The sequence below is a fragment of the Saccoglossus kowalevskii genome, chromosome 5, assembly GCF_978046115.1.
Source record: "Saccoglossus kowalevskii chromosome 5, keSacKowa6.1, whole genome shotgun sequence".
NCBI lineage: Eukaryota > Metazoa > Hemichordata > Enteropneusta > Harrimaniidae > Saccoglossus > Saccoglossus kowalevskii.
Window position 1 is genome coordinate 15933684 of NC_140645.1, and position 16092 is coordinate 15949775.

At 35.2% G+C, this 16092-nt stretch overlaps 1 protein-coding gene across 1 annotated transcript; it reads right to left on the reverse strand.

Moving 5' to 3' along the window:
- Positions 1-562: 562 nt before the first annotated feature.
- Positions 563-15013, reverse strand: LOC102803589 (serine protease FAM111A-like). Its single transcript, XM_085499155.1, has 6 exons — positions 14921-15013; positions 13313-13383; positions 10340-10412; positions 9296-9376; positions 5501-5564; positions 563-2445 (listed from the first exon to the last, which is right to left on the reverse strand). The coding sequence occupies exons 2-6, from the start codon at positions 13331-13333 to the stop codon at positions 759-761; spliced, it is 1926 nt and encodes a 641-aa protein (XP_085355281.1). The 5' UTR covers positions 13334-13383; positions 14921-15013; the 3' UTR covers positions 563-758.
- Between the last annotated feature and the right edge of the window lie 1079 nt (positions 15014-16092).

A 16092-nucleotide genomic window follows, 5' to 3' on the forward strand; every position in this document is an offset into this window, starting at 1 on the left:
CTTTTTATTGTTAAAGAAATCTGTGCTCTTGTCAATCTTTTTTTTATTACCATTTAACGCATGTGATGGGAGGAGTGGGGGGGGGGGGTTAATGAAATAAAGCTAGCATTTGCTATCAGATCTCAATTTATTTTTAGATTTACTCACCCACAGTGTATGCAAAACCACAGTCTCTCTATCATGGGATAGAGGGACTGTGGCAAAACCAGATAGCACCATCAGACTGTAATGTCATACTTTCAAAACATCCTCATCAACACTAAAGTATACATGACAAATATTCTTGTTGGCATATCATGTTTATTCTAAACAGAAAAAAAATTTTGAAGAGGGAATTTTTTTTCTCCATTGCTATAAAAATATCTAAATGATCACAAAAATAAATATGTTTCATAAAACATTGCCACAGAAAACTGAAATACACTTTTATGACAATATCTTTAAAAAGAAGCAAGCAGATATAATACATGTACTAAAAAGTCAAACTTCCAAAAAACATTTATGAAGTTTTGTCTTTCATAAAAAAAGGTATATACTTAAAGTTAATATGCCAACAAAAGAACTTGTTCAGTTCTTCTACTGCATTGTGATTTACACTACAGTCAAGATACAAAAATAATAATGCATTCGTTTGCAGCAAGAAAATTAAACATACATGTATTAGCATACAGACCAGCTGAAAACATGGGAAAACTTGTATCCCACTCAAAAAAAAAAAAAACTTTGTTAGAATGTATGAAATGTTTCTCACAATGAGGTTAGGGTGAAGTTGGTGAAACACTGTCGGCAATAGTCGCATGCTCGTTAGGAAACAGATCCTGAAACAATGCTTCATATTCAGTTTTGCCTTCAGTCATTGCATCAATTTGCAACTGAACATCTCTAATTATTGCTTTGAGTGTTACCCCTTGTTCAAATTCACTCCGAGAGGAATTTACACGAAAATAACCGCGGGTATGTACCCCAACTAACTGCCCTTCACAAGTGAAAATTGGACTGCCTGAAGCTCCATGAAGTAGGGAAGTTTGTTGAAATACAGAGTCAGTGTCTGGTAACTGACCATGAGGTGCGCGGATATAAGTGGGAACATTTCTGGCATCCATAAGATCCAAGGTAACACACGATTCCATCGTTAACTGTCGTGTTTCAGAATACCCCATGATGTACAATAGAGTCATATCGGGCATGGAAGATGGAAGCAAGTGGCCAAGTGGGGGTGGAAGTGAAAACAGACCAGTGCTTGAAAAGCTGCTTCCCTGAGGACTATCCAGCTTCAGTATCACATAATCTAGTTTATCATTTGGACTTTCAAAGAGTATGGCAGGCATATTATTCTCGCCTTTTAACTTAAAGTTATTGGGATCATTCGGATCAAGCTTGCCTTTAACAAAATTAAAACGGACATTCACATTTTCTAGATGCATGCCCTGTTCACGTACAGAATTTTCAATATTAAAGAGCACATGTCTGTTTGTCAGGATGCAGCAGGCTTTCTCACCAAGTCGGAAACAAGTTGCGTTATATAATTTTCCATCTTTATCAGACCAGTAAATGATCCCAACAGAATACTGATACTCATTTATCACAGAAACACGACATGGCTCATTATATAAACTGTAAGTCTGCCAATAGATTTCGTTGATTTTCTGTGCTTCGGTTTCTGACCTTGTTCTATTCCGCAAATTCAATTTATATTTTCTTCCCACCAGTTTAGCAATGCGATTTACATCCCCTAATGCTACTAGGTTAGGTTTTCTCAAACCTGTCGCGCGTGGAGTTTTAGGAGAATTGGACGCATCATCTCCATCAACAACTGAACCCGTCACACTACTGTTTGTTACAGCAACGTGTTTACCTAAATGCTTAAGAGACAATGTTTTGTCTTTGTAAGAAAAAGCCTTGTGGAACAAGTAAATTTCTGTTCCATAACTTTCATCTACTAAGACAAAATTACTCAAATTAGCAGTGAATCGACCATCCATAGTTAAAGCATCTAACAGACTCTCATTCTCAGTAAAATCGATGCGGATTCGGCAGTTGGAATAGTGATTGGGATACACTAGAAAACTTTTGTTTGTAGGTCCAACAGTTTCACTTGAAATGTACAATGTGTACAGATTCTTACCCCTTCCATATTTTCTTATTAAAGAAGAAGGATTCAACTGTTGCTTAGACCCGCCAGGAGATTTCACTTCACAAACAATGGTTTTATCTGATATTAGTTTAGCAGGGATTCCTAAATTAGGAATTGTTGGCTTCAGCTCTTTTCCCTCAATGATCTCAACAAAAATAAAGTTGAAATCTTGATCACCGCCTTTTATTTGTTTTTGATGGTTTATGATAGCTTCTATTAAACTGTCGCTCGTATGACACTGTACCATTTCACGTCTTGGGCCATGTTTCATCGTAAATGTTACCAGTTGGTCATCTTCTGGGGTAATGCTTCTGAAATGGAACAATCAGGACAGTGAGTGTTAACAAATTGAAGACCTTGGCAGCAGAGAGCCCATTAACAGAACAGAATTTTTCGGAATCCTTAGACAAAATGGAATCACCCAAAATCGAGTTGTGTCAACTTGTTGACTGCTGGGGAGGTCTGTCTTCAAAAACAAATTATGTAATTCAATTCTGAACTCTATGAATGGTTACACACCATGCGTAACTGAAATAGCAGCCTATCGGCTGAGATAGCTCCGCTGATAGCAATGCACATTTCAATTAAAGAACTGAAGACATCATTAGAAAATGAACAATATGTATAGTATCAAAGCAATCGGACTTACAGTTTTTAACAAGAAGTCGAAAATATCACTTTCTACCAAAAATGACAAAAATATTCACCAAAATTAGAGAATTTAAGATATCAACATGAAATGAACAAACCTAAGATAGGTCTACCCAAGGTACATATACACCAAGTATCAAAGCATTCAGGCTTGTAGTTTTCAAGAAGAAGTTGAAAAAGTAAAACATGCCACGAACGACGACGACGACGGACAATCACTCATATGAAAAACATGGTCATGCAAAATGTTGCAACAGTCATTGATTCATGGTGCCAAAATGGTGCCTAATTTCAAGACATTTCATTGGTGCCATGGGCCACTATTGTCACCATTGTTGATGTGGGAGGGGCTTCTGTAAGGCTCAATCAACATATGACATGACAGAGTTAGTTCAATTGTAAAACTGAAATGAATAAATCATGAATAGGAACATGAAACAAATATATGCTAGAAATGCTTGATTTAACATTAAAATGGCCATTATTCTCCTGAATCTCATCATCAAACAAATTAATGTGCTTATGTATGATAAATATACAAATTTTGAGCATGATCAGCCAAGGCATGTCAGAGATACAGCTCTTGAACCACATTCAGTAAAACAAAATGGCCACTACACCACTGAACCTAATGACGTTAACACAGAATGTGTTCCACAATGCATGTATTTTATACAAAAGTGCTTGATCATTTGAATATATTTCCATCATACTGGTTTGTAAAACAAACATTTTTCTAACCTAATTCTGTCCATCAGTCATCGTCTGACTTACATGTAGCACCCTACACTCAATTAAGCACCCACCCGGCTTTTAGGGCATTTCCATTTAAGGCATTTGGCTAAGCACCCATCTTCTCCAAAATGCCCTAAATTTGAAGTTCTAGTCATAAAACATGTTTTTTTATCCGAATACAAGGGAATCAAATCCATACAATACAGCGTGGATATCGACCACAATGAATATCTTGTAAATGCGTAACTATGTGTAAACCATACTTCACCAATGACCTGTTAACAACTGTGAAAGACGGTAAATACACATTCCTTACTCAGTTTATCTTTCAAAAATAACAAATTACCAGTTTTTTAACACAATCAAGCCTTTTTTTTGCCAAAATCAATTCCAACAGATCGTTTGATAATTCACTTTCCACTACCTTACTAAAATGCCTTTTTTCCCCAGAGAACTGTGTTGCTACGATGCAGCATTATGATTAATAACAGACCTGACCTATTAGGTCAAAGGACATTGTTGCTTGTAGTGAAAAATGCATTGCATCAACAGTTTGTATACGATCGAACACATTCGACAATGAAGATAATATTTTGAATTTTGACAAGACTTCAACTGTGTTTCCACAGACCTAATCATAAATTCTGGTGATATGTACAATGTAATTACTATAATTGTAATTGTGTATATTATTTGCTTTGAAATTTTTGAAAGTTCTCTTTGTGCTCGTCATATTAAAGCAGAGGGGTTGTCGTGTGCGTGTTCTTGAAACTTGAGTTCCAAGCGTAAAATACAACAGATTGTTTATTTACATCAAATTCGAACACGTGTTGCATGATGACCCCTTCGGTTTAAGACATAGCAAAGAAAAACATAGATCACAAGTGAAAGTAAAACAAATTGAGGTGCATGTCTATGTTATTTCACTTGCTAAAATTGTTTAATAAATGTTTGAGAAAATGCAAGTCTGAGGATGGGAATGAGGCACTAAAATTACATTACCATACATCTCATGAATATGAATATGAATGCTTGTTGCCATGGTGCCCTACGATAAATCTTTACAAGGGGCTTACAATGTTAAAATATGTGTAATGACCGAATTTGAGATTCTGAGATAGGGAATACAGCAATTGCAACTCTTTGTAATTGTAAGTTCTAGACTAAAGTGGCTAATAGACCCTTTGTACAAGATAAGCGCCCTCTTGTGTTGAATAATATGGTGAAGGCAGTGTCCTCAAATTTGCAGTTTTAATAAATATCAGTTCAAAATAATGCATTGAATACAATTTAACGTTTGTTATGCCTCTAATTTAAATTCACATGGCAGGGGGTGTCAGACAATGGTGATCTATCTGTGAATTACGCTTGCCCATCTACATCATAAATTTAAAAGAACTCCCCCCGCAGGGGGGGGGATAGTTCGTCAGTTTATTAGTGTAAAAGGTCCATATGCCCATAATCTATGTACCAAATTTGAATGACAAAGCATGTCCAAAATACAAAATGGCTGCCAGTTGGCCATCGCTAAATCACTGCATGTGCACATGTCCCGCATAAAGTACTAGACACATGCAAAGAATGAACAGAATCGATCCAAAAGATTCTGAAATATGACTCCAGACAGACGCGCATATGGGCGGACGGATGAAGACAGAATTATAAGTCCCTGAACTTCGTTCGAACGGGGACTAATTAGAGAATTAAAGATATCACAAAATAAACAAATCCGAGATCGGTACACATGAAGTATTTATATGTATAATATCATAGCCATCAAACTTGCAGTTTTCAACAAGAAGTCAGAAATATCACTTTTACCAAAAATGACAAAAATATTCGTCAAAATTACAGAATTACAAGTTATCAACACGAAATAAACAAATCTAAGAAAGGTATGCATCATATACACCAAGTATCAAAGCAATAAGAATTGTAGTTTTCAAGAAGAAGTTGAAAATATAAAAAGTTGACACTTACCTGCTTTGAACATCTGAGATATTTTTTCCAAATGCTCGTTTCTTGTTAGCGCCTTTCACTGTATCTGAATATAAGTACACACAGAAAATAAATATGAGCGAAAAATGAAGAAAACCAAATTCTGGATGATTTGAAATGTACTTGTATACGATTTATTTAGTATTTCTATAGACAAGGGGTCAAAATATTGAAAGATCCCATGAAAATATTCTTATAGGAATACTTTATAATCCGATAGGAGTCTTATAGGATGTATTGACTTTGCTTGTCATGTTGGTAATGACATGCCGAAATGAAAAGTAATGAATATAATAGTAAATCTTGCAAATAAAACAAATACAAAGTTATTTTGTTGATTTCCTGCCCATGTTAATTGTTCATGCACACTTTGTAAATAACTGTAAGAAGCAGTGATCAGGGTGGTTCTCAGTGGCTATAGTATAACATTCAGAAATATTTAAAGAAATCATGATCATAAACAAGGACTTGATATTTTGGTGATATATTTTGTGCGATAGCACAATTACAGTGCTGGTTTCATGTCCCGAATTGAAACAGTATTTTAGAAACATGTATCACAGTTATGCATATTATTGAGGTCACATGATTATATATGGTCATCTGATACATTAGTCACATCTCTTGTCCAATGCATACATTATTGCACTAGTTCTATGTTAGTTACTATCAGCAGCAGTGCTTAATCAATTACAGTTATGCATATTAATTAAGTCACATGACCAAGTATGTCAGGTCTGTCAACTCTCGTCTGATGCCTACAACATTGCACTGATTGCATGTCTACAGTGACCAAGATATTACAGGCTTGCATAATAAAATGAGGTCACATGACTATAATAATAATAATAAATACAAGTTTATATAGCGCCTAGTATCCATCGCAGTGATGCTCAACGACGCTTAGTTTCACAGACAGGCTTGCTGAAACAGGTAAGATTTGAGTTTGGTTTTGAAGATGTTAACATTTGGTGCAGAACAGATGTCATTTGGTAATTGATTCCATAAAGACGGTGAGGAATGGGCAAATGACCGGTCACCATAATTCTTGAGATGAGTTCTAGGTATGGCAAGTGTATGTTTCTTACTTGAGCGAAGGGTTCTCTGGTTTTGATTTTTGTGAATAAGGTCCGAGCTGCTTTAACCGGTTTAACGAGTGTTGATCCAATGTTGATACCATGCAAGGGGTTTGGAAATAGGTCAAATTTTGAACGGATTAGCAATATCTCTGTTTTACCATCATTTAGCTGTAGTTTGTTGTTAACCATCCAAGCCTTGATGTTAGATTGGCAATTTTCAATTTGCGATGTGGCAGCTGAAATGTTATCTTTAGTGAAAGAAAGGTAAAGTTGACTATATGGTCATCTGTTGTATTGTCAGATGCCATCATTGTTGATTTTTACTACATGCATCGGTGTTATTACAGTAATGCATATTAATTAATTAGGTCACTTGACCATATATTTCCATATATGTAAGTACTAGTAATATCTCTCATCTAATGCCTTCAATAGTCCTGAATGCATATCCCTGATTGCAATAGTGTCTAAGATACAATAATGCATATCAATGAGATCACATGACCATACATGGACATGTTGGTTATGTCTGAAGTGGTTAATCACAGGATTCACTGCACATGCATATCTGCCATAGATATGCATATTATTTAAATTCCATAATCGTATGATTTTATTCACATCTCTTGTTCAATGTATTTAATATGGCACATGTAGCATGTCGCTATCTGAAAAAGTGCTAGCTATTGCAGTTTTGCATAATAATGAGGTTACATGACCCCATTCATGCAAGTAGGTAATTGACTTGCTAAACTGAACATGATTGGTTTATGAGATATCTGTGTAAATGCTGAAAATTGGCAAATTAGGTAATTATAGGGCATCTCTGTACCTCTCTATTTCTATTGTAAACTGTTTTTGGTTTTTGAGATAATAGAAAACGAAAAAAACTGCAAATTATGGAATTAATATGCCCCTATTCAAACCAAAAAAATAGTCTGCATATTGTCCCTTTAGCAGGGTTTTTTCTAGAAAAAAACTGCAAGAGGGAGAGCACTGCAATTCAGTGGTACCACCAAGTAGAGGAGATAGGGTTCTCCCTACCAGGATGTGGAGTTTTTGATAATTCTAAGTTAAAATGGATCGTTCTACGGCGTTCTTGGGGCCAAAATTACTATCAAACAGGTCACAGTTGAAGATTGTGGCCACATGTGATCCCTGGTCAATCAGAATTTTATGATTGCCAGAGGATCTGCTCCTCATGGTAAGGGGGCGCATGGCGCTGTGCCCCTGTTCCTTTGTTTTAAAAAAATCTCTGCTATAGCATGCAAGTTTTATTGAAAAGCAATGATTATTTTTTTAGATATCATTGAAAAAGTTTTAAAATAACCAATTAATATCTGAATTAATATTAAAATATTTTAACCAAAAATTAATCAGATCAGTGATTTGTTTCAGAGCATCTATGTGCCAAGTTTCTTTCATAAAATCCATTATGTAGTTCTTGAGATAATGGTGGAACAGACATAAATAAACATACACACTAATTCTAAAGACTTCCTTTGTTTACTTTGCACACAGTACCTCTAGTCGGAAACAGGTCACCATTTAAGCTCCTACTTGCTATTTCAAAGTCTGCATGTACTCGTGCATAATTGCTTAATATAGGCTAATGTTTTGGACCTTGCAACAATTGTTTATAATTAAGGGATGACAGTTAGTCTTCATCCATGTGTGTTTTGTTTAAATGAACAAATTTGTTACCTAGTATGTACATGTTGTGACATGTATCCCATTAGAACAAGCCAGTAGGCTGATTGGTGAGCCGCTCCACTCAAAAAACCTGTTTTCGACTGTTGCAATGGTGGGACATGAATGTGAAGCTAACGTCAGTTTATAATTGACACCTGCATAGCGTATTTTGCTGTTATATTTATTATTTCTGACCATTTCGCGATAGTATTTTCTAGATTTTTTGAACGCAGGTTTTACAGTTTATTCAAAGTGCAAAGTTGCGTTGGGATTACGTTGATATAAGGTAACAATTTATCTTTTGTTGGTGTTCAACTTAGTCAAAATAAAAAGCATGATCATTTAAACACTGCTATTATGAGACTGGTAGGAGGCAATATATTTGGACTGAATGCAACGAGAGTGACGATATGACCAGTCTGCTAAGAATTTTTAAAACCAGTTACTGGTGAAAGCATGGTCATTTGAACACTGCTAATACAATACTTATAGCAGGTAAAGTTTCAAAACTATTTTGGACAATTGACATGGTAACAGTGAGCTTGGAATTTTTTCAGATTTTACCACCTAACTCAAGTAAAAGTGTGATCTGCCTGCCAAGTTTGAGCAAAATCAACCCAGTCAAGCAGATTCCAGATTCTATGATTAAACTATGATTATGTTTACAGTTCATTCAAAGTTGTGTTAGGACTTGCGTTGAGCAAGTTTGAGCAAAATCAACCAAGTCAAAAAAATCACAGAAGAATTAATACATGAAGACACTGGAAATCACAAACACAGAAACAAACAGACAGACAGACAGACAGACAGACAGACAGACAGACAGACAGACAGACAGACAGACAGACAGACAGACAGACAGACAGACAGACAGACAGACAGACAGACAGACAGACCGACCGACAGACCGACCGACAGACAGACCGACCGACAGACAGAGAGAGAGACGGGCAATCCTAGTAGAGTGGATCGCCAACACATAAATGATCAATGAGACACGACTTGCCTTTCAACTGGGACTCTGTTCTACTCTTCTGTGCTGCAGCAGATTTTGGAGTCTTCGGCCTGGCTCCGCCCTTCTTCTCAACTGAAAAGTTATTGAACATATTGAAACAATTGAAGACTTGCTCTACAGAAATAATCATTGTCACTAATTCGATGATTATACTTAGCAGTAGGCTTGATCACCTTCTTATTTTGTGTCAGTTTATTTAAGCTGAGTTCAAATTCTGACTACTGTAAAATCTGTATTAGAAACCACAGCTTCTATTGAAATGGTACAATGCAACGGAGGGAATTAATGTGGCTTTGATTAGACCAACTACGCATACAAGAAATGATGAATTTTTGGCTCCCAATTATTCAAAAAGAATGGATGTGACTTCTATTAGAGATGCGGCTTCTAATAGCGATTTTACAGTACTGAGCATGTTACTTCAGATATACGCAATGCATTATGGGAGATAACATCTTATTGTTTATAATGAAGGCGATTTTACCTTGGAAAATAACTAAACTATATGTCAACTCATTTTTAATTACTCATCAACAATCTCAATGGTGTATATATTAGTCAGGGGATGATGGCAACTCACAAGTTTGCAAAGTAAGAATGTAACTAAAATATAAAGTAAATTTATCCATCAACTATATTCAGGAGTTATAGATTTCACTAGTTTTGCATCTGAGACTGATTCTTACCCTTAGCACCAAAAAGTGATGCACATGCAAGTCACATGTCATGTAGTAGTATATTCTGCATACCTGTAGCTGATCTACGTAGTATGATACACATGATCTACATCCGTGAGGTGCATTTTCATAATACATTGCATCACTCACGAAAATAACATCCATATTAACTTCATATTATCATATATGAAGAAATAAAAAAAATTAGGGAAAGTTAAGAGACTTAATCAATAAAAACAACTACTTTGTGCACTGACTATTTCAGTGTGGTAACAACAAGCCAAATTGTTTGAAAAGAAAACTACCCCGGTAAGCTTATTTTATTGATAAATAAACAGAATATTTTGGTGTGACTCACCTGTCATAGAAACTACATCTTTGTTTTCTTCAGATGGCGATAAGTCAGGTGACACATTGCTATCCACTTCTTTCTATTGAGTGATAAAACGATAAACGATAATATACCAAAATAAACGAGCAGAGCCATGGCCGAGAAATCTACGCTGTTAGCAATGCATATTTAAATTAAAGAACTAAAGATATCATTAGAAAATGAACAAATCTGAGGAAGGTATACCTGAGGTACCTATATGTATACTATCAAACAATTGGACTTGCGGTTTTAACAAGAAGTCAAAAATATCACTTTTTACCAAAAATGATAAAAAATATTCATCAAAATTAGAGAATTAAAGATATTAACATGAAATGAACAAATGTGAGTGAGGTCTGCCCTAGGTACATGTACACCATGTAACAAAGCAATAGGTTTTGTAGTTTTCATGAAGAAGTTGAAAAAGTAAAAAGTTGACACGGACGACAGCGGACAATCATTCATATGATAAGCTCAAAGTCGACACCGGAGAAAATAAAAGTTTTCTTTGGTTGAAATACAACAAAATTGGCAGAGAAAACACTTTGTTTCATGTCGCCTTCGGTGTCATGAATCAAGTGAAACAAAATTCACATTCTAAACACAATCAAAGATCGTGATGAAAACCATGATAAATATAGGCAGGAATTACATAGTCATTGGTGACAGTGACAACCTTTGAATAGTCCCAAAACAATTTACATGTAAAGTGACCTGTATATAAAGACTATCTGTCTAATGTGACCACCTTTGAATAGTCATAATACATTTAATATGCAATGTGACCTGTATATAAAGACTATCTGTCTAATGTGACCACCTTTGAATAGTCCCAATACAATTTACATGTAAAGTGAATTGTATATAAAGACTATCTCTCTAATGTGACCACCTTTGAATAGTCCCAATTCAATTTACATGTAAAGTGACCTGTATATAAAGACTATCTGTCTAATGTGACCATTTTTGAATAGTCCCAATACAATTTACATGTAAAGTGACCTGTATATAAAGACTATCTGTCTAATGTGACCACCTTTGAATAGTCCCAATACAATTTACATGTAAAGTGACCTGTATATAAAGACTATCTGTCTAATGTGACCACCTTTGAATAGTCATAATACATTTAATATGCAATGTGACCTGCATATAAAGACTATCTGTCTAATGTGACCACCTTTGAATAGTCCCAATACAATTTACATGTAAAGTGACCTGTATATAAAGACTATCTGTCTAATGTGACCATTTTTGAATAGTCCCAATACAATTTACATGTAAAGTGACCTGTATATAAAGACTATCTGTCTAATGTGACCACCTTTGAATAGTCCCAATTCAATTTACATGTAAAGTGACCTGTATATAAAGACTATCTGTCTAATGTGACCACCTTTGAATAGTCATAATACATTTAATATGCAATGTGACCTGTATATAAAGACTATCTGTCTAATGTGACCACCTTTGAATAGTCCCAATACAATTTACATGTAAAGTGAATTGTATATAAAGACTATCTCTCTAATGTGACCACCTTTGAATAGTCCCAATTCAATTTACATGTAAAGTGACCTGTATATAAAGACTATCTGTCTAATGTGACCACCTTTGAATAGTCCCAATACAATTTACATGTAAAGTGAATTGTATATAAAGACTATCTCTCTAATGTGACCACCTTTGAATAGTCCCAATTCAATTTACATGTAAAGTGACCTGTATATAAAGACTATCTCTCTAATGTGACCACCTTTGAATAGTCCCAATTCAATTTACATGTAAAGTGACCTGTATATAAAGACTATCTGTCTAATGTGACCACCTTTGAATAGTCTCAATTCAATTTACATGTAAAGTGACCTGTATATTAAGACTATCTGTCTAATGTGACCACCTTTAAATAGTCCCAAAACAATTTACATGTAAAGCGACCTGTATATAAAGACTATCTGTCTAATGTGACCACCTTTGAATAGTCCCAAAACAATTTACATGTAAAGTGACCTGTATATAAAGACTATCTGTCTAATGTGACCACCTTTGAATAGTCCCAATTCAATTTACATGTAAAGTGACCTGTATATAAAGACTATCTGTCTAATGTGACCACCTTTAAATAGTCCCAAAACAATTTACATGTAAAGCGACCTGTATATAAAGACTATCTGTCTAATGTGACCACCTTTGAATAGTCCCAAAACAATTTACATGTAAAGTGACCTGTATATAAAGACTATCTGTCTAATGTGACCACCTTTGAATAGTCCCAATTCAATTTACATGTAAAGTGACCTGTATATAAAGACTATCTGTCTAATGTGACCAACTTTAAATAGTCCCAAAACAATTTACATGTAAAGTGACCTGTATATAAAGACTATCTGTCTAATGTGACCACCTTTAAATAGTCCCAATTCAATTTACATGTAAAGCGACCTGTATATAAAGACTATCTGTCTAATGTGACCACCTTTAAATAGTCCCAAAACAATTTACATGTAAAGTGACCTGTATATAAAGACTATCTGTCTAATGTGACCAACTTTAAATAGTCCCAAAACAATTTACATGTAAAGTGACCTGTATATAAAGACTATCTGTCTAATGTGACCACCTTTAAATACCGTAGTCCCAAAACAATTTACATGTAAAGTGACCTGTATATAAAGACCAACTCTCTGATGTGATCATTGACCATCCTGGCATCAGGTTTGTCAAGTGAACTGTGCACACACTTCTCTACATTGACATTTTCAAATTAATCAATCAAATATGAATGTTTTTATTTATACCCCATATATTCAAATATTATATGCCAACTAATTATCTATTAAACTGAGACATTATTTATACACATGTATTTGTAATTTTTGTCCAGTCTATTAGGGGTCAATTTCTTCAAGTACATTCCTTAGTTGCCATATACATATACCACATTACAATTAGACTAACCTTGGCATTGTCTTCAGACATCACGTCTATATCAAATACAAAGTCACAGGGTCAAGCGTCAAAACAGCTTTCTGTGAAATATAATAAAAGTGAATTTAAGTTAAGTGTGAACGGTTATTTATTGGATTAATTTTCAATTAAATACCTTACTGGATTAAAAAGAAAATGGGAAAACATTAAACAGATTAGTTGTTTAAACAACACTGATAAAAGTATTCCGTGATCCAATCCCAGAGATTGACGAGATCTGGTTTGAATATAATATATATTACATAATGGAAGCTGCACAGTACAGACCGAGTGAAGCTTAACTCCCAAGATGGCCAACAGCTAACTGGCATTTTATAAAATGTTGCTCTGTATATGCATCTGAGGCATCGAGTCAAATTATTTGCCAAAAATTTATCTATGGTGGTTTTTAAAGCCCAGGTTAAACCACAAAAAATCAGTGCCAAATGATTAGTTACACTTGTCTGTACTGTAACTCGCAAGGTACCTGAATATGATAAAGTTTATAACGCCAGTACAACCAAGTATTATGTCACCAGAGATCTAGGGTTATTACAGGCTTTAGAAGCTCACATAAACAAAAAATTGCCTATACTGTAAACAGACCATCAAAATATGACCACAGACACACTTATCAAGTTACAGCATGTGTTACTACCGGTAATACAGTAATCAGATTAAATTATCAAAATTTCATTCACCATTTCATTAGAGCAAATATAAAAAACTTATGATTCATATCAATAATTGATTCATATCAATAATTTATAATTTTTTCACTCCATGTCAACAAGTCAAATTGTCAATTAATTTTTTTTTTTTTTTTCAGTATCCATCAGCATTAATAATGCATAATAATGATGAAAGCAAGTAAATAACATAATCTGAATGTTACAAAACTTTTTCACATTAGGAATGAAAATTGTCAATCATTTCAATAAAACAGCATTTTCAATTACACAAATATAGCCAGTACTCTGATTCTTTTTAGAAACTCAATTGTCTCTGCTTTATCGCTTTATTTACATTTTATTCCACTCAAACCAAATTTTTTTTTTTTCAATTCACCTGTGCCTGAACTTCAAGAACACTAGTTTGTTGTTTCTAGTACCTGAAATCTGTGCATGTTGCATGACATTCTATTACAAAAATTGTCATGGAAATATGGTTAAAAAAATCTCATTAGTGACTGAAACAAATATTGCACACACAATACCCTTCTTTACTCCCCCCACAGAATTCGAAATGTACTACCCCTTAAGTGTCAGAAAAATGCAGCCCCCTGAATGAATGAATGAATTTCAGTGAAACATAACATTATCTACAAACAAGATATACTGTTGCACATTCATAAGACAAGGAATTCACAAGTAGAATACTAATTAATACCACTGCAACATCACGCTGAATGAACTGGTTTCCCTGGCTGTGAAACGCGTTGAATTAGAACACGTACAATGAATTCTATTACGTCAAGTCGTAACCCCGTGTCGCGACATCGATAGAACATTTAACTCGCTCGTTGTGCTAGCACAGCGCGGTATAAGCAAAATACCCCTTCATTTGAAAAAAATGATGGAGAGTTAACTCAGTTATTACCTGCAATAGGGGGAAGAATTGAATAGAACGTGACAACAGAGAACAAAACTGACAGCACAGAAATCACTAAAGTCATGTGGCGTGCATGCATCCACTTCCGGGTAACGCGCCCTCTATTTAACAAGTTGGGCAAATAGAGGGCGCTATATTATGCTGGCAAATCGAGAAGGGTTATGCGCACGCCACATTGGGTCGTATCTGGGAGCTCTCAAATAGGACCTCACGAATACGACCTACTTTACATATTACCCATATTGCATTATACAAAATGGCTGGTAGGTTAGTTGTTAGTTTTTTTCGGTTTCTTCGCAGTGTGTACTCGGTGTTTTGCGTTTACCAGTAATCGTACGTTTTCCTGACGCAGTATTTGAACCAATATCGCCTCGCGAGATAGCGATTCAGTTTGCATGTTTATTCATGTTTATGAACGTAGGATTTATTGACATTTATTGGAATATTTATTGGCATCGGACTCGTTGCGTTGACCCGAATCTTCGACAGCTTGTTAAACGGAAGAATAACAAATAGATTTCCATACTCTTCAGGAGTAAAACAGAGCTGTAACTTAAGCCCAACATTATTTAATCGTTTTTATTTTATAAATGCTCTCCAGACATTTTTGCTATGAACACTTGTGACCCTCCAACCAGTCGGAGCCCAGGAACTTTGATCAACTGTACGCAATCCCTATGAGCGGGGGGGGGGGGGGGGGTTATCGGCTGGTATCTAGTTTAAGAAATAAGGGATGAAGGCTCCAGCCAGCTCATATTTTTTAAACTCGAAAAAACAGTCAAACGGAATGAAAAAATAAAATTTAAAAAAAAATACCAGCTTGAAGAATATTGGTTGCTGTTTAAAATTTCAAATTTGATCATAGTTCCTGTGCTCCAACACGGGGGGGGGGGGGGCTCCTTTTACCAAAACCATCACCCCATACCACTCCTAGCCCAATTTAATTGCGTATGTCCCTTCTAAGGACGCCTATAGTTATCTAGAGGGGGTATAGGGAAGAAGGCTTATTACTGAAACAAACGTACACTAGTACAAGTTCGTACTAAAACAAACACTCAATTCTGTCTCAAACCTCAAAATAAGCATAGCTCTAAACCTATTTGATAAATTGATAGCACCCATCATTAGCTATGGGTGTGAAGTATGGGGAGAGGAAGTCA